Consider the following 26474-nt stretch of genomic DNA (forward strand, 5'->3'; position numbering starts at 1 on the left):
AAAAAATTCAAAATGCCACACGTTGTGAAGAATTATTATATTTCATGTCACTTACGAAGTTGACAATTTTAAATAAATAGCTGTATGAGAATAACGAACTTACTAAAAGTATGAATAACATAGTTAAATAGTAGGCCTAGCAGTATCTCTATTTGCATCTCATTAATGCATGTACATACATTTTTCAAATATGTATAGTTTAAAACAAAAAGAAAATAGATGCAATGCCATTCCATATGCAATTATAAGTGATTATCATTAGAATTTACATTAAATTGAACAGTTTATCTAAGCTAACCATGGTGTTAAAATACTGTATAAGAAAGACATATACATTTCTAGTAAACCGTATTATCAACTGTCAACTATCAAGCCCGACATCACAGTGTTCCATCAAATCTTTTTTGTTGTGATTTTAAAATACCATATGACACATGTTATGAAGACAGTTTATTATACATAAGCACCATGTGAGTGAACTTTACATGCATCCCTTTGTTTTGATTTTTTTAAAGTTGTATAAACAGATATCCGGGCAAAAAACACCTGAAGAATGCCGAAAGGTTCTTTGGTAAATAGGCAAAAGTCCTTCAGTTAAATTTCAGATGCCCGAGAACTTTTCAGTGTAAAAAGATATGTTTATATTGAGATACAATTATTCCATTTCACACGCCTTTTTATTTCACATCAATAGTTTTGCAGCGGTATAAACAACAACGTCTGGAATATAGAATAATATGCAGTAGACCAATTTTATGAAAATTATTTTTGTATAATTTATACACCCATATAAAAACAAACATGTAAATAAAATCTTGGATTGAATAAAAACGTTTCAAAGTTTTTTGTTGCTGTTTTTATTTATTCATTTATTTTTTCCCAAACATAAAGATGTGTGACCATTATCTATGACATCATTGTATACAATTTACATCGCTATCTCTTAATTGAATTATAATGGCCAGAGGTGGTTTGCGCATTTTATCAGTGTTACAACTAGAACGCACAAGTAATTGTCTACATAATAGTGCATTGCTGTATATGTGAAAAACACATTAAAAACATCGACATAAAATATCTAAAAATCAATTTTTATCAGATAAAAGTTATATTATCTAAAATAGTTTTCTAAACATGTGCATATACTACATAACGTTGCGTTGCGTTAGTAGTTGTGGTAGAAAGCGTTTGTTTACGTGTGCATATTGCATGATAAACATAAAGTAACAATAGTATGAAGCGTTAGGTCACATTTACTTTTGCATTTGTTTCATTTTATTTATCTACAATAAAAGTACATTGGCATTTGTTTTCGAATGGACAAGTGTGGGTGACGTTGTACCTACATGTATATAGTGAAAGAATTAAGATGATCAAAACACTTGGAAATAATGGAATTAAACTTCTTCTTTTTCTTATAATTATATTGATATATTTATTTACATATATAGTAAAAGATGCGTGTATGCATGCAAAACTGTTTAATATAAATGATATAAGGTCAAAAATATTCAAGTTGGAATTTAATCCCGTGTACAATGAAATTCATTTAAATAACGGGCTTCGTCGAACTTCTAAAACTAAACATTCTCAGGATACTGTAGCACAATACTTCTCACGTAACGTCCGAGCTAAGAAAATAAATTGTCGGGCAATTGTTCACAGAGATAACAATGCGTTACAAAAAGCTAAAAGAACATCTCGACCGTCTTCATCATTTCTCACTGCAGATAATTATGTCAATATGACAGATAACTGTGATAACTTCATTGATAATAGAGGATATATAACTGATCATTTAACTGAAGAGGAGAAAGATTTTCCTATCGCATACAGTATACTCATGTACAAAAACGTGGAACAATTTGAACGTCTTTTACGAGCGATTTACAGACCACAGAACATATACTGTCTACATGTCGATTCCAAGTCCGCGACAGTGATATATAAAGCCGTGTTGAGTATTGCACGTTGCTTTGACAACGTGTTCTTATTAGATAAACGAATCCGCGTTAGTTGGGGCAAAATGTCTGTACTGACACCGGAACTTTTATGCATGAAAGAGCTCTGGGAAAGGAGCAAAACATGGAAATACTTTATCAATTTAACGGGACAGGAATTTCCACTAAAAACAAACTATGAATTGGTGCAAATTTTAAAAGCTTATAACGGATCTAATGATGTCGAAACTTCCGTGCAAAAGAGGTAAGTTCAAAATCATTTAACACTATAAATTGATAACTTTAACTACACATTCAAAACTATAGAAATCATATTACAAAGTAATTGCGTGATAAAACTCTCATCTACATGCAATTATTGAAAACTTTCACCAAATTCTTTCTATTCAAGAATATAAAAGTAACTAATTTCATTTTTTCCCCTTTTTTGAAAAGGTTTATAGACAGATGTAAAACAGCCGATTTTCCACCACCGCACGGAGTTCACGTGCGTAAAGGTGCGCTTCATATTGCTGTGAATAGGGGCTACGTGAACTATAGTTTACATGACGAAAGGGCACATGATATATTAGAATGGACAAGAAAGGCGTGCTACATTCCAGATGAAATATATTTTTCGACACTAAACCACAACGCTCATCTAGGTGTGCCAGGATCGTACGGAGGTAAGATTATAATCATATATCTCATACACTAACTGACACTATTATAACATTACTTTTAAAATTACATAGTATGTTCTGTAAGCAAGTTTCATGTAAAATCAAAAGTTCAATTTTCAGTGTAAAATTCTAAAGTAGGTGGAACAAATGTGAAATTATGATAAAGATCTAGCACTGAATTTTCTTAATTTGATTCTCTGAAATAATATTTTTGGTTTTATAAATTAAAAAGTAAACGATAAAATGTACCCCTATGTATTCAAGTATTCAAGTACGGTCAGGTATGTTTGTCCGAACTCATATTTAAAGACCAAAATATTGACGACGTTGCCCCATTCAATTTTGTATCTCAAAATAAAAAAGTCTTATTTAAGACATTTATAATGATGTGAAATAAATGGTTTAATTTTCAATAAACATCAAAATCTGTTTCATAAAAAAGAGGTCACATTTGTCGTACTTATTCTCCGTCCGCGTATTATTTTCAACGCATAGTAAATTCTTTAACCTCAACATGAACATTGGCATGGTCATGTACACACCATTTCAAAACTGATACTTTCATCAAATACTTGTTTTGTAGACGTGATATGACATTATTCTAACATAACATTATTCTAACACTAGCGTTTTCAATAATGCACATTCATTGATAATTTCTTTGATCTTATGCTCATTGCAATTACCTACTAATTAAATAGTTTTACAAATACAAAACCGGAATCCAGCTTGATTAAGGAATGTTGGTGATTCTACAAAGGTGAACGTTATTGTCTGAAATAATGCACAATTATGTTTATCTTTTTACATATAACTTTAATAAAATGAAACATTTACAATATGTATTAAGACTGGAAGCGTTTCATCAGGGAGGATACATTTTCTTTAATAATTTATCTTTATCTTTCTTTCTAGGAATTCCTGAAACGACCAGATTACCTTTGAAAAGAAAGCCATATCTAGCCCGATATAAAAACAGAGTTAAATCTATTACACATAGGTACCCGTGTCATGGTATAGTAGTTCGAGGAATATGTATTTATGGCATTGGTGACCTTCCAATTCTAGCTAGGCGCCAGGAGCTATTCGCAAATAAATTTCATTTAAATTTAAGCCCTTTAGTATTCGAGTGTTTAGAGGAACTGATTTACAATAGAACACGTGACGAATATTTAGGAAGAAAGAAATTCGATGCAACATGGTATTCGACATTAGGTTTTGTGACAGATAAGATGTAACACCAGGACAACAATCATTTGTATTGTCATTAACATTAAAAGACAATATTTGTGTTTATATGGATTGTTTAATTAGATACACCGAGACGAGGCGTGGTTAACGACGGCGTTCTTGAAATTGTGAGATTTGTGTCAGGTTTTTTTTTGCTTGTGTGTCATTTTTTCACTTTTTTTTAAATATAAGGATTATTTCTAGCATTTGGTATCCTCCCATCTGGACTATTTTGTCACTTATCAGAGCCAAAATGAACTAATGCTTGTGTACGCATATTTGCTTTGTGGTTCTTTTTTTCTTCAATTAACCTGTGGAAAGTAATGTATAGATACATGGAAGTTCAGAACTGTAATAGGCATTTTTTGCGTATACTTTGTGTTGTATTGTTTTTGATGTTTGTTGTTTGTGACAAATTTCTAGAGTAAATACTTAAATTGAATAGATTGAATATTGCATCTTGTCATTTTTTATATTAATCTTACATAGATATGTATCATCTTTGGTGTCAGTGGATCTTTTAAAGCGTTAATTCTAGACTACGTCGGCGATCCGACAAAAACAACTAAGTTGTATACTTTATATGGGACCACATGTAGTTGTGCAGAACCGTACATAATATTTTAAGAATCGTACAGTGGCCGTTGCTAACATTGTCATAGTTGATGTTACACCCGCATCTACAAAAAAATAGTTTAGACGAATTATTTTAAATCTCATGGTACCCAGTGACTTAGTGAAATATAACAACATTTCACTCATCACAAGAAAAAGTCTCGATAGCCCGTAAAATGATGTTTGCATAAAACAATTGCAGTCACTGAATATTTTTGTTTGTTAAAAATATTGTGCAATAAAGATAGTTTGAATATTAACAAGGACTGCAATATTAAGTACTTTTTAATTTAATTTAAACAAGTGATAAAACATGTACCGCGATATTAGTCATTTGTGCACTGTGATCCACGTCGCAGCAGACAACCAGAATTGTTTTACCAAGTACACATCGAATGTGTTTGCTGACGTTTGTTGTTGTTGTTGTTGTTGTTTAGATTAACGATTTTTGTCAGTGCGTTTAATTACATAAAACAAGCAACACTGTGAGGTTCACACTTTCAGATTTGATGCTGTGAACCAATAAGGTGAAACAAAGATATAGGTATTTTATATCTAAATGTCTTTATATGAATATTTATTTCTGGATAATTATTTACTTATATTTAAATAATCAAAGTATTGATGAATAAGGAGACGCTTAGCTTGTTAATTCAACGGTAGATTAGATACAAAAACAATCGAAAAGTGATTTTTGTTGGTTCTAATCAACAATTACTAGTATCCCATTTTACAGTACATTCGGACAGACGTTGTGTTGCAAATTCTTAGGCATATCAAAGAATTATAGGTTGAATGTCATTACATAAGTCAGTTACAATAAGTGATGAGAATGTGGCATAATCAGATAATCGTCTTCAGAATATGAGTAATTTCTAAGGTGGCCTGCAGCAAAAATGTGAAGCAGTCGCATATAGAGATAGCATTTAATTACTTATGTTAATGTGTAAATAATAATTATTATCATAATATAATGAAAAACAAAAAAAACAAAAAACAAACATGAAATAGTTCAACTTAAGTTCGTGTAAAAACCACGCATGTCTGGTAATGCATGCAACATGCATGCAACATTATTTGTATAAGTCATTAATGATTTTGAATAAAATGCACTATTTATAATGGGTCCCGAAGTGTTTCGTTGATATATGTGGATGTTTTCATGAACGTAAAATTGATAGGTAGTTGGTAGTTGGATATTCGTAATTCTCGAATAATTAACAGCTTGTATAGTTGGTAATTTAAATGAACTGTTTGAACACATACATTTTTAACACAAAATAAAAGAGGGGACTTAGTTAGTTATTCGCGCGAATCGCCAACTATACCTACCAAAAGGTAGTTGGTAATTCGAACATAGCAGGTCCTCCCCTCAAAACAGAAAGTAATTTTCGGAATAAATACAACGGATATATAACAAGATAGAAGTGTTCATCAACATCGAAACACATTGTCTCCCTTTGTCTACCAGAAGATTCAGTCGGTTATTCCGCAAATCCCCAACTACCTACGTTGTCGCGCTGTCGTCTTGTCATCCTTTCTCTAGCGAAGCACGCCAAACGGCGCGTTGTCGTGCGGCGCGTTGTCGCCCTGCCCGTTGGCATATAAGCCGATCCATCGATTAGAACCGAGCGACAATGAGACATCGTGACAACACGCTGCACGACAACGCGCTCCAAATCAGACACCATATGAAGAGGTATTAAATGTTAGTGATACACTATAAGCGCGTCAATATGGTTGCTGATTCGGAACGCTTTTGTGTGTCCTGTTGGCGCTAGCGACAACAGGATAAAGCGCAAAACGGCGCGTTGTCGGACCTTCGTCTTATCGTCCTGTCGATAACGATGTACGCCAAACGGCGCGTTGACGTGCGGCGTGTTGTCGCGATGTCATATTGTCGCTCGGTTCAAATCGAAGGATTGGCTTATAAGCCAAGTGACAGCGCGACATCGCGACGCTAGCGACAACTTGACAAAGCGCAAAACGGCGCGTTGTCGGACTTTCGTCCTGTCGTCCTGTCGCTAGCGACAACACGACAAAGCGCTAAACGGCTCGTTGTCGCGGTCTGGTATTGTCGCCCTGTCTCTAGCGCTTCAATTTGAACCGAGCGACAACAAGTCGACGCCGTTTGGCGCCATATAAAACACACATACCTAGATCTACATTTGATAAACATATCGACTCTCATCTTAAATGTTTTGTTTCTCGTCAAACATTCATTTACATTTTCGTCAAATGGAAAAGGAATGTTTTCTTATCTCTGTATACAAAAAAAAATGACTGAACAACTGTCTGATTTCATGTAATGAGGGTTATTTACCGAGACTAATGTCGTGTAACGAGACTTAAAATGAATCCTGTGTTAAATACATGTACGTTGTCTTCATAAAAGGGTAACTGTTTTGCATTGGGAAAACGCATTAGTGTATATAAGCTGTTGCATTGTATTGTATTTTTCTATCTACATTTGTAACTAGAAAACAAGTTTGTTTTGAATATACATGTATATTTATTTTTCTCTTGGGATAATTGACATAGTTCTGGGCTGACGTTGATCCGGTTTCCAAAACTTTAATAACCGCCTTTCATATTTTGTTGATAAGTCATCAGACCCGTTACCAAATCTTATCAAAATCGCGTATTCTCGCTTTATTTCACCAATAAATAAAGACATTATGTGTAAACTAATACGAGCGTGTTAGCGGTGTCTTTATTAACGCTCATGGTGTCAGACTCCCGGCACAATTATAAGTTATGTAATAGAAGGAGCACCGAAACACGAGGCTATCTGATTTGTACGAGGGGGCGTAGCCCCCGAGTATAAATCAGATTGCCGAGTGTTTTGGTGTTCCATAGTCAAACATGACAGCACGTCCCCTGTTGTCATAATATGAAACCCCAGAAAAAAATTAACCAATGAACGAGCATTTGAACATAATAGTTCTGCCCCTTTCCCTTTCTCTGCCGTCACAATATGTAAACCCCAGCAAAAATGAACCAATCAACGGGCATTATCTGGAGTGCGGGTAACTGATACCCGCACTCCAGTTACTGCACTGTGCATATATATGTATACGATTTAACTCTGACACTTTTTCAACAGAAAGGTCCCCAAACTATGATACAAGGCTTCAATTGAAGCGTACCCGTCCTGTCACAGTATAAAACGAGTACTAATACGGACGTAATGGAATAATAATATCAGTTAGGATTGGAATATCTGTCCCGAGTGTACCCAGCCATTAGGCGGTAACAAATCTTGCCGCACATGCGCAGGTGTTTTTTTTTCTATAAATTAAAGCACCTTAATTATCGGTTGACCCTGATCTCTAAACAGGTCAGTGGAATATCAATTCCTATATATGTTACAATAAAACTGTGTCATTTCATAGTAATTCATCTACATGTGTTTACATCGAAATTATTTATTATCTGATTTTATTGACCTGTTAATTATGAATACATAATAGATCTCATTTAAATATTCGATCCCACTTCGGTTCTGTCCGTATAGTTTACGATAATTAATATGAATATGTAACTAATGTTTGGAAAAATCACACTAGCTCTATGGAAAGGTTCTCGTCACATCCGCAATAGCACAGTCCCCAAGGCTTATATATAAGCGGTTTGTGGTTCGATCCCTACTTTTGCCATTGTTTTGAGACCTACTCTTTATTTATTTTTTGAAGTATATTTTAATAGAAATGGACAAGTGCTTGCAAAATTGTCTACACGGATATGAAACATCTTAGAAACAATTATTTGTCTCGTTTTGTTTTGTATTTTACGACACTGAAAATACATTTATTGAATTTAATCCGAATGAATTTTAAATATTAATTCTTAAACTATATTATTTAAAAAAGTATAGTCTTGACCAAAATAAGTGCAAAACATATTAAAAACAAAAATAATAACCTAAAAAACAATCATGACTTCAATAATGTTGAAAATAGTTATATGTAAGAAAAAATAATCATGGACATATTACTATCTTACAACACGCAGGATCATGAAAATTTTATAAACCCGTTCTTTACCAATTGCACTATAACGGCTATTGTATATGGAGGCTATTCGATGCCAAAAATCCAGCCTTGTTGATCAGAGTTGATCAGTTTGCACAATTGTATTTCTTTGTATGTAAACTCCAATGTTGCATTCTTGGATTGAGTTTGCCGATTTAAGATTGTGAACATGTATTTCAACAAAATACATTTTGTTAAACGACAAAACATTGACTGTTTTTTCTGATAGTAGCAATACCAAGTGTTCATCATAACATGCGGAATACTCATTGTTCGTGTATACACCGACAAAACATAAGTTACTTTCTCAGCTTTACATTGTCAAACCATCATGATTCGGATCAGCATAATCCAGGTTTACACGTTTTTCAATAGGAGACAAGTTAAATGTTACACATCAAAGACGACGCCAAATGATGTGAACAGTCACAGGTAATGCACAAAATCAGCCTTGAAAATCGTTCTCTGTTACAGTTGAATATCCGAAGCACTAGTCAATTTTTTCTCCATGTTCTTGGTATGTCCTCGTTGTTTAATAATTACGTTGCATATTTTTGTGAAAAAGTAGAACCTAATGCATAAATTTCCAAAGTAATGCCTTAAATTGTCTGAAATTCTGAAATGCTAGTCTGTTGCGACACAGATTGAAAGGTCTTGTCTAAGCAAAATAGACTGGATAACAAGTGAAATTGAAATGTTTGGTATACTTAAAATAAATTCAAGACAAAGACAGAGGTAAAAAAATATCTTCGTGGCCCATTTAAATATTGGTGCGAATTGCATTATGTTCGAATGACTTGAGGACGAACTGTTCTGTTATTTTACAAATAGCAAAAATATGTCTGTAATATTAAATAATAGTTATGAATAAATTGTTGAATATAATCAATTATTACTTACGTATTGTTTTCTTATTTCTAAAAAATTAAACTACATGATTAAATTTGCCTCACGCGTCTGTGAGCTAAGCGATTGAGAGAGAACCGCCTCTCTGATAGTAGGCGTGGTTTAGACTTTGTAAATTGCAATTTAATGATTCGCCCTAATGTTGCAGGGAAGTGATATTGATCATTGTTATCTTGGTTCCCTTCCCTCCGTCAACGAAGCCTAAATGGTAGCATACAGAGTAAGGATCATATTAAATTTGGTGACAATTGGAGACGGAGCCGTACTTCAACAGAGGCGGAGCAAATGAAGTGAGTGACACTGCCTCAGTCGTTATTTCTATCAACTGTTAAGTTTTAGAAGGGTCGACTATAGACTGGTTCATTGGCACGTTATTTATTAGGTAAATATGATAAAAAGAATATGACCTTCAGACATGAAACTATCACTAAGTTAAACGTTAAGTTTAATTCCTTAAAGCTCAGTGGCATGTTGTACATCAGAAAAGCTATTTTCATTAGTAAACGGTGTGATTTTGTTAAAACAAAAAAGATACACAAAAACAAGTCTAAAATTTTCCTCATTGCTGTAAAGACGAATGCATATCTATTAGACGCCGCGCGCAGCGTCTATTAAAATAAGCTCCGGCCATTTTCCCGCCCACTACATCATCGTAAATAAACGTATTAATCCGCTCATTTTCGGTATTTATCGTCAGCGACAAAATAACCACCAAACATAATTCACTTGCATGATTGCATTCTATGCCTTTATTCAATCAACATCAGCGGACTTTAAATGATTATAGGCATATAAGGTTTGAAAGATACCAAATTTCCTGGAAAAAGAAACCAAAAAAAAAATCACCAGGTTACTTACTGTCTGAGGTTAAATATTTTTCAAGGAAGTAAAAATTATTGATATATTCAACGAAAACTGAATTTTACTGAGGGGATTCCAATTTGCATAGGAATGAGTAACATTGACAGTTAAGCTGCTACCTTACCACTTTCAAATTTTTAAGTCAACATCTGATAGAGATTTTGATACGACTAAATACAGACCAAATTCTGGCTGAGTAGTATTTACTATTACATTTGTAACCTTAATTCTAGCGGAAGGACACCCATAAACATATTTATAATAAAACTGATTTACGAGGTTGTTGGAATTTTAAACACTTATTTATAGAGAAAATAAATGGATTTTACCAGTAGTAGAGATGTTACAGTTTTGCAATAATGATTTGCTTATGTGTACAGTCAGCAATATAGTAAACTGTATAGAAATTGTTCGAAGAAACGGAAAAGTAAAACAAATGAAGATGTGTTAAGTTGGCGGCCTAGCGGCTCATCGGCCTGGCGGCGTGAAGTTTGTGGCCTGGCGGTGTGAAGTTGGCGACCTGGCGGCCCAACTGCCGGGCGGCGTGAAGTTGGCGGCCTGCGGTCTAAATTTTTAATGTGTAGTTATGTTATAAACAAAAAATAAAAACGGCAGTTAATGATGTTCTAAAGACAATCTTTGTCATTTTAAGTTATTTAAAGGATATGTAAAAAGAAAAAATCACTTTGATATATTTTTTATTTAATCATTTTTGTGAAGTTGGCGGCCTGGTGGCCCGGTGGATTAACATCCTTAAATTTTTAATGTCAAAGAAATTAAAACGACTCTAAAATAAGTTTTAAAGACATATCTTATCATCTAAAAGTTATATAAGAGAAAAAATGGAATTAATAATTTTTATTTTGTTTTGGGGACTGGGAAATAACTTTTCTTGTTCACTTTAAAATATTTCACTTTTGATTTACATTGCATTTTCAAAATTTGCATGAAAACTAGCATGAGTCTGGAGGTATGCAGCTTTAACATATTTTTCTTTGACCTAATTTTCGCGAACAGAAATATATTTAACTAGTGAAACTAAAGTTAATAGACTTGTCTCAAACCTTCATGTATCATTAACAACACGTATTTGTTTCAACTTACTAATTGTCAATATTAGAACTTTAGCCCTATTAAACGGAACAAGGACTTTTCTGTATGGGCTTTTAATTTCTTGTCAACAATCTTACTTATTTTCCTTTTACTGCTCGTTTGTATATAGTCCTTTATCATAATCCCTTGAGCTATTGTTAAACACTTTAGACGTTTACGCTATATTTACTATTTAGGTGCAAAAATTTAATAGCATAATTACTCAATTTCTTGGTCACTAATGTGATAATGTATATAGGGAATTCCAAAATAGTTATAAATCAGAGCGGGCGCTGTGGTGCAGTGGTAACACTGTCTGACTACAAATCTAGGGGTTGCGAGTTCGATCCCCCGCTACTCCACTAAAATTACTAACAATCTTTCGTACTCTGACTCAAATGACACTACTCACACACAGACTGACATGACATACACAGAACACTACTCACAGACTGACCTGACATACACAGGACACTACTCACAGACTGACCTGACAAACACAGGACACTACTCACAGACAGACCTGACATACACAAAACACTACTCACAAACTGACCTGACACACATACACAGGACACTACTCACAGACTGACTTGACAAACACGGTACACTACTCACAGACAGACCTGACATACACAAAACACTACTCACAGACTACCTTACACGCACAGGACACTACTCACAGACTGACCTGACATACACAGGACACTACTCACAAACTGACCTGTCATACACAGGAAACTACATACACCTGACACAGATACACAAAGAACATTACTCACATACTTACCTGACTTACAGGCCACATTCACATACTGATCTGGTACACAGGACACTACTGACACACACACACACACAGGACACAACTCATGACCTAACTGAGACACGACACACTTACCTGATACACACATGACACTACTGACACATTGACCTAGGTCACATGACACAGAGGTCTACTCATACACTGACCTGGCACACACAGACACTATTCATACACTGACATGACACATACAGAACACTACTGACACACTGGCCTGACTCACAAAGACCCTACTCAAACACCACTTACTTGACACATTAGACTCTACTCACAAACTGAGCTGCGGACACAGGACACTACTAAAAGACTGACTCACCATAAACACAGAGACACTACCCACATACTTACCTGATACACACAAGACACCACCCACATACTTACCTGATACACACAAGCCACTACCCACATACTTACCTGATACACACAAGACACTATTCACATACTGACATGATACACACAAGCCACTACCCACATACTTACCTGATACACACAAGACACTATTCACATACTGACATGATACACAGAAGACACTATCCATATACTGACCTGGCACAAGTAGATACTACTCACACACTAACATGTCTCACAATGCACTATTGTTCACAGACTGGACTGACTCATATGAAGCTGCTCACAGACTGATCTAACTCATAGGACACTTCTCAATCACTAACCTGACTTACACACTTACCTGATACACTATACACAATTAATGCGCTACACACACACTGACACATATAGACCAGACACACAGGAGCAATTACTCACAGAGCACCATTCACATAGCAGATAAAACACTTCTCGTAAAATGGACATGGCACACAGAGCACTCCGATATAGTAGACATGGCACACAGAGCACTACACATATAGTAGACATGGCACACAGAGAGCATCATCATTGTCATCATCAGTACATCATCATCATAACTAATTTAAATCATTGAAAAACACAAAATAAACATATTTATCTAGATATGCCATCTTCACGCCGCCAGGCCGCTAGGCCGCCAACTTCACACATATCTATGAAAAAAAAAAAAAAAAAAAAAAAAAAAACGCAGAACGAACGAAGAAATTAGACATTGACATTGACTACCATCATCAGACTTTTATTTATTTATGTTTATTTATTCATTTATTTTTTATTACTATTTTTATTTTACTTACGTGTTATCGTTTGCTCTTTATTTAAAAGGGGTTCCACGTTCTTTTTATAAAAATGGTGATTTCTTTCTTACAAGACGTATTTAATTGTTTTAGACTTGAATATACTGTATTATCTAATTTTAGAATGATGAATATTAGGAAAAAACTGTTTTTTAGTACAAATAGCCCTTTAAAGTAATTGTAAAAGTGAAATGTTGGCGTGTTTTTAATTTTGTGTTAGATAGAAAATAACCCGAATGTGCATTAAACATCGACCTTGCAAAACTCGGTCCGTAACGAGCGGCTGAAATCGCCTCAGTACTCATCTTCAGATTTCCTACGCAAAAAGAATTTCCAACTTGATTACAAAAAGTCGAAGTTGCTGTAAATGAACCTGAAATAAATGCCCCTTAGGTTTTGCTATAAATGAATCCGAAACAAATGCCCCTTAGGTTTTTCTTCGCACACCAAGAAAATAATATCGTCATATTAATGACCCTTGCAGTTTAAGTGTAAACCCGGCCAGAATTCACCAAAAGACAAACATCGGGGAAAAATATGACCTGTCTATGGTCAACATAGTTACACAAAATGTGTTTATAAGTATGATCATTGACAGACTGTTATATGTAATATACTAGCTTTATGTATGTGGGCTCTGCAAAGTTTTTTTTTTACAATTTTGATAGCATGTCTTTAACAGCTGCAATCATGCAGAACTTGCAACTTTTACATCATCTTTTCCTTTATTGCGTAAATCTATTTCTCACAACCATGAGCCTGCAACACCATGTACCAGATTGATGAGTGGCAGCTGTTAACGCTATTCTTAACTAGACTTTATTTCCCTTCGAATCTTCAAAGGTATATGTTTGTTTCGTAAACGCTATTCTTAACTAGACTTTATTTCCCTTCGAATCTTCAAAGGTATATGTTTGTTTCGTAAACGCTATTCTTAACTAGACTTTATTTCCCTTCGAAACTTCAAAGGTATATGTTTGTTTCGTAAACGCTATTCTTAACTAGACTTTATTTCCCTTCGAATCTTCAAAGGTATATGTTTGTTTCGTAAACGCTATTCTTAACTAGACTTTATTTCCCTTCGAATCTTCAAAGGTATATGTTTGTTTCGTAAACGCTATTCTTAACTAGACTTTATTTCCCTTCGAATCTTCAAAGGTATATGTTTGTTTCGTAAACGCTATTCTTAACTAGACTTTATTTCCCTTCGAAACTTCAAAGGTATATGTTTGTTTCGTAAACGCTATTCTTAACTAGACTTTATTTCCCTTCAAAACTTCAAAGGTATATGTTTGTTTCGTAAACGCTATTCTTAACTAGACTTTATTTCCCTTCGAAACTTCAAAGGTATATGTTTGTTTCGTAAACGCTATTCTTAACTAGACTTTATTTCCCTTCGAATCTTCAAAGGTATATGTTTGTTTCGTAAACGCTATTCTTAACTAGACTTTATTTCCCTTCGAATCTTCAAAGGTATATGTTTGTTTCGTAAACGCTATTCTTAACTAGACTTTATTTCCCTTCGAATCTTCAAAGGTATATGTTTGTTTCGTAAACGCTATTCTTAACTAGACTTTATTTCCCTTCGAAACTTCAAAGGTATATGTTTGTTTCGTAAACGCTATTCTTAACTAGACTTTATTTCCCTTCGAATCTTCAAAGGTATATGTTTGTTTCGTAAACGCTATTCTTAACTAGACTTTATTTCCCTTCGAAACTTCAAAGGTATATGTTTGTTTCGTAAACGCTATTCTTAACTAGACTTTATTTTCCTTCGAAACTTTAAAGGTATATGTTTGTTTCGTAAACGCTATTCTTAACTAGACTTTATTTCCCTTCGAATCTTCAAAGGTATATGTTTGTTTCGTAAACGCTATTCTTAACTAGACTTTATTTCCCTTCGAAACTTCAAAGGTATATGTTTGTTTCGTAAACGCTATTCTTAACTAGACTTTATTTCCCTTCGAATCTTTAAAGGTATATGTTTGTTTCGTAAACGCTATTCTTAACTAGACTTTATTTCCCTTCGAATCTTCAAAGGTATATGTTTGTTTCGTAAACGCCATTCTTAACTAGACTTTATTTCCCTTCGAAACTTCAAAGGTATATGTTTGTTTCGTAAACGCTATTCTTAACTAGACTTTATTTCCCTTCGAATCTTCAAAGGTATATGTTTGTTTCGTAAACGCTATTCTTAACTAGACTTTATTTCCCTTCGAAACTTCAAAGGTATATGTTTGTTTCGTAAACGCTATTCTTAACTAGACTTTATTTCCCTTCGAATCTTCAAAGGTATATGTTTGTTTCGTAAACGCTATTCTTAACTAGACTTTATTTCCCTTCGAATCTTCAAAGGTATATGTTTGTTTTCGTAAACGCTATTCTTAACTAGACTTTATTTCCCTTCGAAACTTCAAAGGTATATGTTTGTTTCGTAAACGCTATTCTTAACTAGACTTTATTTCCCTTCGAAACTTCAAAGGTATATGTTTGTTTCGTAAACGCTATTCTTAACTAGACTTTATTTCCCTTCGAAACTTCAAAGGTATATGTTTGTTTCGTAAACGCTATTCTTAACTAGACTTTATTTCCCTTCGAATCTTCAAAGGTATATGTTTGTTTCGTAAACGCTATTCTTAACTAGACTTTATTTCCCTTCGAAACTTCAAAGGTATATGTTTGTTTCGTAAACGCTATTCTTAACTAGACTTTATTTCCCTTCGAATCTTCAAAGGTATATGTCTGTTTCGTAAACTCTATTCTTAACTAGACTTTATTTCCCTTCGAAACTTCAAAGGTATATGTTTGTTTCGTAAACGCCATATATTCTCTGTAGTATTTCATGTACATAAAAATAGTTCTCTGCTTTTGATCAGATAGACAGCAAGTCTAGGTAACTTATATTGACAGCATGTATACACAGCTTTTAGAGCTGTTATTGATTCAGTACAATGCATAAAAGAAGACATTAACCTACGTCAGCTTACATATATTTAATAATAAAAGGCTAAATCACATCCTATGACTGAAAATACCTCCCAATGGAGGTAAACAGAGATGCTAGAATACACTGAATATTTATTTCAACATTAAAATGGGACAAATTCACAACGGAATTATCGATAGTAAACTTTGAATAGTCCCGTGGTATTACACTTGGTAATAAATTTGGGTATTTCTACAACCCAATTTAAATTAATTAATTAATGTTCGTCTATTTCCGTGATAATTCCATATATGGAAGTTGCAAAATCGTATACAAATGTTAATCGCCTTAGGATGTAAAAGGACATTTTGGTGTTGTCAACCTGAGAGTGTCAACTAATGCAGTTACATTCCCAACGTCATGATGCACAGCATGTACGGTCTATCGTTTACATTTCTACGTGTCGCTAATTTGAAGTTATAAATTTCTAAATACAGTTTGCAATTTATATTTACAGCATCCATTTTATCAAATCGAGATAAGCAAAATGCTTAATACCTGTGCAGTATGTAACTCTCGGATCGACAATTAGATTTTAACTAATATGTTTAGTAGAACCGAAGTATGCATTGTCAAGTTTCAAAGGTTGGATTTTTGGCAACGAATAGCCTCCATAACTGTATAAACAAATGAAATTTAATCACATCTTTTTGCGTACATCTCACGAAATTTACCGAACAGTTATCGAAGATTAATATATTGTGTGCATATTGACCGTATAATCAGTATGCAATTGACAGGTTAATAAAATTAAACAATACTACATATCACTACATCTACATTGTATTTCAACGGTCATAGCGTAATAAACGTTATCGCAAAGTTAACACATTTTGGCTTCCGTAGTTTCTATATATGTGCGAAACCGTACTTTGTAACACACATGGCTAAGGTAATCGAGGTCAAGGACAAATTTTGGACACCGCAAAGTCCAGTTAAAACGTACTTTTTATTCAAATCTACAACATTTCTAAAGAAACCCTGTGCATAACGTTGCTTTCCTCCAAACATGTGCTATGACGAAAGTCGAAAGTACAATGGCGAAAACGCGAAATTATATCGAGTTTTCACCATCGCGGTTTCGTTATTTCGACATTTCACCATTAAACCTTTGACTTTTCATCGTCGTGTTTTCGACTTTTCATTTTTCATGCGCACAGAGATCAAAATTACAGTTATTTAAACATATAATATTGTAAATGGCATTGGATCATGGTGTTACCATAAAGTAAGTGCATTGTACATTTTGCTTTATTTAAACGTTAAATGTTCCGGACTACCGGTGACATTTTTATAGATTGTCATTATCATTTTAACAGGAAGGCGGTGAAACTCGAAAATACATGTACTACTACGGTCGAAAGTCGGAATCACGATGATAAAAAGCCGATTGTGAAAAGTCAAATAATCAAATGGTTTCGTTATTTCGACCTCTCACCATCTTTTCATTATCGTATCTTCGTTTTCGCATTATCGTGGTTTCGTTATTTCGACTTTTCACTTCCGAATTTTCGTTGTTTCGAGTTGTGTGTGTGTGTCGCGATGGCCCTAACGGAGCACCGTCGGGTCTGCATAAAAATGCTTGAAACTGTTGATAAAACGTGTCGGGTGATAGTTAATCTATCCTCATAAAGGAACTACGCCAAAGTGTTTAACACAAGTTCAAATATAAGTAGTACGGTATGTTACATATCATAAGATGTGCCCTAATCTTATGTATACTACCTTTAATAACTTATCATGTAGTTGTTCAGGTAAACCACTCTTGACTCTCCATTATCATTTAAGTGACTTGCAAATATTTTGATTTCAGTTGAAAAAGAAAACAACAAAGATGGAATTGGAAGAGTCGGTAATTACAATTTGTTTTATCATTATGTTTTTATTCTAAAAGAACGTTTTTTGACGGTTTAGATTATATCGAAACATTTGATAATGTGAATATATGACGAATATGTTAAAAGTTAGCAAATAAATGATTTAATATGTATTACCACATAGATATTATTTAAAGGTTGAAGTACAATAATTATTTTTTACATATATAAGATTTAAAATGTGCACTTTTTAATTTAAATAATACATACATCATTATACAAGTAACAGTTTAAAAAAGTAGAACTTGGGTTTTTAAAATACATGTATGTTAGATTCATAACATTCTCCTTCCGAGTAGAAAGTTAACAAAGCATTGTAAGGCAACACTAACAAGGCACTTTTATTAATATTTTACTTTCTTGTTATGTTTTCTTTTCATTTTATGCTATGAATTTAATTAATTGTGTAGGATCTAGAAGAAATCCATATAACCATATTTCTATATATATTGCGAATATGAGGATACTGAAGCTTACATAATTACCATCCACCTGAGAAATCTAGATCATGAGAGATCACGTGAACACTTCTATAACTATAATTATGAATATATTTTATAATTTCAGGATGAACATTATCATTTTAGAGGTCTCACAGGTCAAGATTTAAAGGTATGAAACGAGTTTGTGCAGCAATCTACCCAATAAAATCAAGCGTTAATACGTGTGTTGACAGGTGTTACGACCTGGTTAGAATAGCCTGCACTGGATTGGCAAAAACTGTAGAATTACTATATAAAAAGGTCTTGTTTATCACATGTCACCCCTTTGAAAGGGCCGGCCATTTCTGACTTATTAGACACCTTAAGCTATCATACCATGCACCTCCAAACTTGTACCACTATGCCAGACGTCAGGCGGATAGAAATCGGTAACCATTCATTTTAACTACCTCGCAGCTCACGAAGCGGCCATTTCGTAAAGAGTCCCACCGGAAACATTCATCCTTCAATTAACGCTCTCCGTGAGGCGGACGCCTTAACCACTAAGCCAATACGGCTGATATAAAAAAATCCACTAATCCTTATACTTAATAGTGTTATTAGTAAACTTCAATCACATTGGCGTAAGCAAATACTGATATATTATATTATAGTTAATTAAATGTTTGATATTCAATTTGACAAAATTTGCCATCAAAAGGTATACATGTGTTTCAGCTGCAATTCTCGGTGTAATTAAAAACAGATGTTTTTTTTCACGTTATCTGATCATATAAATGTACTTAACAAATATTTCATATTCAGTGCAAAGTTGCAAAATGCCCATTTATTATTTGTTCCTCATATTACAATCTTGCATGTTATTATATTTTTGTCTTATTGCTGGCTTAGACACGTTGAAATGTTCACGTGATTCTAACGGAATGGCTGTTACGTATTGCCCATAGTTTAAGGTATCGTGAGATATGGAATGGCTTTTCCAAGTTAGAAAACATTGAATTATCAGTTACAATCAAATACATGATTTCAGAAATGAAAAAATATTTTTTTAATCTTTATTGGCACTACCGGTTAAAGACCATATCTAGAATTATTATTTTACAGACGAAAAGGCCTAAAAGAACGTTATTCACGATTGGGGTAGGAAGACGTCGACGAAGACTAGTTTTATTTGTTTTTGCCTTACTTGTGTTAGTTCAGCTCAGTCTCCTTGGGTATGTTACATACAAGGTGGAAACATTAAGGTAAATACATTTAAAGTATTCTAAATATATTTTATGTAAATTCACATGCTATTACATCACCAGTGTGTTTTAAAGATTAAGCATATTTTGCATGACTTCAGGCTAGTACATGTCAGCAAAGCAAGATATAAGCGAGAAGTTTGGATAAGCAGTGAAGTTAACTATACCATGTTAATTGTGATAAATCTTCCATGTGCTTGGTCACTTCTTTGCCTTTTGTGCCCATACCCTCATGTTCCTAACATAAAATGCATTCTGCATATTTTTCATTTTTGTACAATCGCACTGAAGTGTCTGGATTATATGACTCACAATATTGTTCATGTACGAAAACAATGCTAAATCTATTTATTTTACAGAGCTCCTGATTCGCAAATTAATTCTGCATATGCTGCTCATCTAGTAGACATTGATGAAGGGGAAGATAAAACAGGGAATATGTCAGATATGCAAAAGTATTTCTTCAATCAAGGTAGGTCCCATTTCAAGAATAGACCTAAATGTACATAGTACATGTATTTAAAAAAATGTATTCTTTAATGTCAGCACCTGGTATTTGTATCACTTAACACTCACATTAGTACTTTTGATGTCGGTGAACATAAATAACTCGCAAGTTCAAAGAATATAGTAAGCGATTGGTCTTTTATGAAGGACATAGGACGACATTTTTATCAGCCCTTAGTAATTTCTGATTCAAGAAAGAATTTGAAAATTTGATGTCGGAGAAAATGTTTGAGTACTGAATTGATCACAACTGACACAAATTTTCAAAGACAGGAGTAATTTTAAACTCTTCAGTACATGAATAACTGATTCACAAAACCGAAATTATTCATATATAAACGAATTTAAAATCTTACTTCAGATTTCTTCATTTTAACATATCAATAACAGATTTTCTAAATATTATCAAAACCCTATTGTCGACTTAAACTATACTTTATTTTTCAGGTATAGTACTTGATCATAAGATAAGAGATTGTTCTGGTCCAGAGTCAAAATTGTCGTTCCCTAACATTGATTATGCTTTTTTTGGTTATGATAATTATCGGGGATTTCCGCTGGCAGATTCCCGTGACCCTGGATTTACTTTTCCTATTTTCAAAGCTGACTTTTCTAAAATGCAGCAAACGGCAGACTGTAGATTTGCCCTGCCTAACGGATATATAGCAGTAGCTAGTGTATCATGCGTTACCTCGTTTTCTTCGACCGTACTAGAAACTGTAAATGAATTAAAAGATGTTTTATCAACAATGACCGATTTCAACGTGGCCTATAAAACTTTTGCGTTTTCTTCAAATTTCGATTTTAGAAAAATGACCTCGACGTTAGAAAGAAAGAAATCCGTTTATATAATATCTTCTGCTAATTGTGACTATTACTTTGTTAAGCTTCGCAAACAAATGCCACCATCATTTGACGATGATTTCCTAATTTGGCTGAGCAAACTTGATGCATCTGACTCTAATACAACATATATTGAGTTTATGGACAGGTTCGGTACACATTTTTTATCTGAGGCAACATTTGGTGCTAGATTTTCAAATGAATATGAAATGTCTATGGGCAACTTTCATTCTATAAAGGAGACTCAATATAGTGCTAGTGCACGTGCATCTTTTATTGGAAAGATAAGCATTGGTGCTGGCTTTAGTTTAGAAATAAGCCAGCGGCAAGCGGCACAAGAGTTCTCGGAGAGAGTACAAACACATACCAAAACGGTAGGAGCAGCCCCGCCTTCAAATGGAGACGCACTAACTTGGGCTTCTGAGGTAAAAGACAATCCTGTTCCTTCTAAAATTGTCCTAAAGGATATGGAGGACCTGTTTGTACCCGAATATGTTTCTACCCTCGGAATTGATTATGAAACTATTCGGTTTAACATAATGAAGTATAAGGAGGATTACAGACGATATAGGGAAGAAAACAAAAAGGAGCTTGCATTTGCTGATTCGTATAAAAAGACAGGTAAATCTTATAGCGACATAATTTTGCCAACAGTTAAGCTCTTTCTTATCATGTTAATTTTCTTACTAACTAGTTAATTAATTTTCAAATTTATAAGATGAATAACAGATATTTATCTGATAAACTTGTTAACTAGAAACATATTTATTTTCTGTTAAATGAAGAATTGGTATATCAGCTATATAACTAAACAAATCTTCACTTACTAAATAATGCAAAATATCGGTAGTTCAGACATATTCATTGTTTTTTTCCAGTTATTATATAACCTACCAAGTTGTTGTCGCATTAAGGTTCTTATTCATATTATTGATAGTTATGTGGAATGTGAAAAAGACACTGTCAGTAAGAGGAGGAACTCAAGGTCAATGGGGACATATCGAATTCTGCCCAGACAGACAATATGCCATTGGTTATAATCTAAAAGTAAGTTATAAAATTTAGAGATATAATCTAACGAGGACTAATTGATATGTTTTGCAAGTTTGGAACAGGGATGTCTTTTGTCAGCCTTATTGTTATCTGATCATTTCAGAAGGTGTATTCTATATTAGAAGACTGGAATCATTTGGTCAGTTGTTGTCGAAAAAGTAGCAAACAAGGCAAGGGACTTTAGTTAAAATAACAACAGCCTTTAATATATTATGACACTAGATAATCATGCATTTTAGATGTTTTAACTAACAAATTGGAAGCAAAGTTTAAACATGAGGATAGAACATTGAGGATGACGCCCGTCGTAGAAAGCCTGACAGTGTTGCAAATTCAAACATGTACGAAGTATTGTTGTGACAGACAGGCCAGATAAAAGGGAAATATAATACTAAGGCTTTCACATAAATTAGAACATGTCATTCTTACTAAAGGTCTTGCAGTGAGAAGATTTTTAACCCGTTAGATACAAAGACTTCTAACAGTTGAAGGGCAACTTCTGATAAGCCAACGTTCCATAAATCTTTGCTCTTAATCGTGTATGCAAAGAGCTTTTGCTGTAACCATGCGCTACACTAGCAATCTTCTGGGGTAGCTTGGTAATCACTTATTTCTAAAATGGTGGGTCTCCGTCGCTTCAACTTTTTTATTGAAACACATTAATTTTTGTTTTTTTTATTTGTTTTATTTTTCGATAGTTGAAATTGACTTCACTAATAATTTTTACTTGTTTATCAAAAATGAAATATAGAAGTTATCTTAATAATTATTATTATAAAAGCTACAATAAGCCACATAAATTAATACATTTTTTTCTCTGAAGAAAGGACAAACCCATGTTTTTATGATTTTTTTAACAATGGTTTTTCAGCATGTATTGATTGTCTTGGATCAAACAAGGACTCTATTTAACCACCTATTTTGCTTGTAATAAATCAATTATTCCCCTAAGTAATGATATATACTGGGGCGCAATGGTCTTCTTTGCATAGCAATACATTTGTATTAAGCGGGTTAAGGTTATCATGAGTTTCCTGTTTCACCGTTGACAAAGAATCTGATCATGAAGAACACCATTAATTCTGTCATGCTCATCTTGGCTTGTAAATTCGATGTCGGACCACAGTTTATCATCGAAGTCTTACACCTTTTGAAAATTCACTGACAACTGCCTCTTATAATAAACACTTCGAAATTTAATATTTTTTACAATAAACAAATAATACTTTTATTTTGTGACTCTTTTGGATAGAAATTGTCACAAATAATCTTGGCCCACTTTAATACTTTCCAAAAACCTACTTTTTATGTTTATAGACGCTATTCTTTTCAGATCGAACCTTATCAAGGCGAGGCTGATGACACTGCACTAAATGCGATAAGATTAATATGTGCTAATAGGTTTGGCCAAACCACTGGAAGAACAATAACGTCATGGGAGGGTCCATGGGGATACTACAGAACAGACAAACTATGTCCAAAATCAAAATCAGTTGATACCTTCCTTACTCGATTTCGTCTACAAATGGTATAAGAGTAATATTACACTTTTTGTTGAAAATAGGGAACTATTACTTGCTATATGAGTATGCTCTAACAGCAGTGACTACAAAATATTTGAATTCAGTTAATTTCAAAGCAGATCTAATTTAATGAAACTTGTTTGACAAAAGCATTGTAATTTATTTAATTAGTAAATTATTATTGCAGACAATGTGGTCAATATTTTAGCATATTCAATAGTTTGAACTTTGTTACCGCACACTTTTCAACGCATACACTTCTCGTGTTTCGTTTTTGGAATATTTGTGAATTTCGGAGCATTTTAAATTCTGAAAACAGCTTCATATTGTTTTAAAAGTCAAATTTTTAGACAAAGTTTCTTGTCTTCACAACAGCATGACAACAATCATATTGCTGCTTCATTTGTCACTTTTAAATGTCAAGATACAATGAAAACTGTTGACGAGATACCACTGGAGATATTTCCTGGGAAGGGCGAGCCTTGGGGAATATACTGGGAAGAGAGTGAGAGTTGTCCGACAGGATCAGCTATATGTGGTTTGTACATATTAAACAAGTCTAAACACACGTACACACCACTTTCTGCAAAGTATTTTAATTGTTACTTATATTAACCAAATATATCATCATGTAAAACGGCTGACTTAAGGTGATTATTTTATAAATGAATATTAGTATCGTATATTTGATTTTATACAAAAAAGAGAGGGGTATGGCATAGTTCTTGTTAACAATTTGACCGTAAGTTAAGTCGTGCCGGGTACTACTTTTAGGCTCCCCCATGTGCTATTTTGTAAACTCAACAGTGCCTACATATGTAAAAAGTATGTGTTGATACCCTTTTATACAGAACTGATCCCAATAAATTTTCAAACGTGCCAAGAATATACCTCTTCGCTATATATCAGTTGTTTATAAGATACTATTTCCTTACATTGTTTATATAAAAAACTCGGATATAGCCAGCTAAATGTCATAGTCCGAACGAGTTTCTAATGATCGAGTTTCACTGTATGTATTTTAGTAAAGTTGTACAGCAGTAGTCTTCTTCAGCAGATGATATACAATGAATAACGTTTTCAGTTGGTGACTAGATAATTCTCTGGATGAAAGGCTGAACAACAGCAATAATAAAAGGCAATCATCCTGTTATTAAATAGTATCCGAATATATTATTTTTTCAATAATATGGACATAATGTGTATTTTTCAACATATCAATTTAGGAATGAGAACGAAAATCGAAGAACGACAAGGCAAAGGAGATGACTCTGCATTGAATAATGTAAAATTCTACTGTTGTGCTCTCGACATTACCCAATAAGGATGTTTTAGAAGAACATTGATTATCTACGACAAAGACAACACACTGTTTATTTTATTTCAGTAATACAAGAGTGTATTTACAAATTATCTATGCTTAAAACTGCATGATACATGTAAATGAGTCAGTATTACCACTTACAACATGTCCTTCAAGACTAGTATCACTATAAAAGAGACATATTTGTGATACTTTGACATACATAAATTCCATACCGCAGTAGTATGTCAGGTCGAATACAGTAAATAAACTGTATTCATTTAATCTTATATACTTAGTCTTTTTTCTTTATTCTGTTAACTTTATTTTTCAGTCGTTTAAATTGTATCAACACACTTTCAATTCAACATTCGGAAAGTTAAGCCAGAGCAATACTTGTTAGAATAAATATTAATTCTCAATTATTAAATTATGATTGGTAGAATTTAAACCATTGTTTCAAGGGTTTTTCCTGATTTTTGTCATTCTGAAACTAAACTATTTAACATTTATTATAGTAACCAATGTCACCATCCAGTAGAAGATGTAGAAGATGAAGTATCTTTTCACCACACGCGTATTTTAACGTTTGAGCCATTTATATGCATTTGTTTATCGTGTAGCAATGACCCTGTGGATTGTGTATTGGAAAATTCATAAGTAAAATCATGGTTGATAGAAGACGGGCAAGTTTATTTTGCCAAAAACAGCATAACAAATATAAACATATCCAATATTTTCCATATCTTGGTGAAAAATACCGCCACAGAAGAACGGGGAACACATTGTCGGACTGGCATGCCGCCTAGGTACACAGGGGAAGATGCTAAGAAATCGATATGAAAAGCATGATAAAATGGGACCTTGGAATAGAGAACCGTTAGATGAGGGGATTTGACAATTTTAGCTGTCTGACCTTTAGAATGTTTGAAATGAGTGAGATGGTGGTGGCACTCTTTAGCGAGATTGATGATATTTGTGGATCAATAGTTGAACCTTTTTTTTTGGCACTCATATTGAAACTTTGACTAGAAACCAGAGAATCTCTTCCATCGTGTATGGCGTGATTGAAAAAAGAACGAGTCCGATTTTGCTACTTTACATGTTTTGCACATCATACGAGTATTATTCGTATATTATAATAATAAACATAAAAGGTGTTATATAATTGTAACGTGCACGGGCTAGCTATATATATATATATATAATTTTTTACCCATGGCTACTTTGCCAGTTGATTGGTTACAAATGATTATTAAATGATTTGTTCAACTTTGGAATCAAGTTTAATTAAATATTGTTTATAAAAGTAACGTGCCTTTACTTTAAAGATAATGTGCTTTAC

At 33.6% G+C, this 26474-nt stretch overlaps 2 protein-coding genes across 2 annotated transcripts; both read left to right on the top strand.

Annotated features, from left to right (window-relative positions):
- Positions 1-1158: 1158 nt before the first annotated feature.
- LOC132730284 (beta-1,3-galactosyl-O-glycosyl-glycoprotein beta-1,6-N-acetylglucosaminyltransferase-like) lies at positions 1159-5470 on the top strand. The gene is made up of 3 exons (XM_060716173.1): positions 1159-2205; positions 2397-2626; positions 3539-5470. Exons 1-3 carry the CDS (start codon positions 1370-1372, stop codon positions 3859-3861), a joined length of 1389 nt encoding a protein of 462 aa, XP_060572156.1. The 5' UTR covers positions 1159-1369; the 3' UTR covers positions 3862-5470.
- A 12614-nt stretch (positions 5471-18084) lies between these two features.
- On the top strand, positions 18085-25471 carry LOC132730268 (uncharacterized). Its single transcript, XM_060716150.1, has 9 exons — positions 18085-18188; positions 18781-18825; positions 19761-19900; positions 20260-20372; positions 20855-21871; positions 22188-22297; positions 23637-23831; positions 24202-24364; positions 25053-25471. Exons 1-9 carry the CDS (start codon positions 18171-18173, stop codon positions 25148-25150), a joined length of 1899 nt encoding a protein of 632 aa, XP_060572133.1. The 5' UTR covers positions 18085-18170; the 3' UTR covers positions 25151-25471.
- Positions 25472-26474: the final 1003 nt, after the last annotated feature.

The sequence above is a fragment of the Ruditapes philippinarum genome, unplaced genomic scaffold (genome assembly GCF_026571515.1).
Source record: "Ruditapes philippinarum isolate M1 unplaced genomic scaffold, ASM2657151v2 ctg1686_1_1_1_1, whole genome shotgun sequence".
NCBI lineage: Eukaryota > Metazoa > Mollusca > Bivalvia > Venerida > Veneridae > Ruditapes > Ruditapes philippinarum.

Coding starts and splice junctions, on each gene's coding strand:
- LOC132730284 (XM_060716173.1), top strand. CDS start 1,370: ATGATCAAAACACTTGGAAATAATGGAATTAAACTTCTTCTTTTTCTT. Junction 2,206..2,396: donor GAAACTTCCGTGCAAAAGAG/GTAAGTTCAAAA, acceptor TTTTTTGAAAAG/GTTTATAGACAGATGTAAAA. Junction 2,627..3,538: donor TGTGCCAGGATCGTACGGAG/GTAAGATTATAA, acceptor CTTTCTTTCTAG/GAATTCCTGAAACGACCAGA.
- LOC132730268 (XM_060716150.1), top strand. Junction 20,373..20,854: donor AAAGTATTTCTTCAATCAAG/GTAGGTCCCATT, acceptor TTTATTTTTCAG/GTATAGTACTTGATCATAAG. Junction 22,298..23,636: donor CCATTGGTTATAATCTAAAA/GTAAGTTATAAA, acceptor TATTCTTTTCAG/ATCGAACCTTATCAAGGCGA.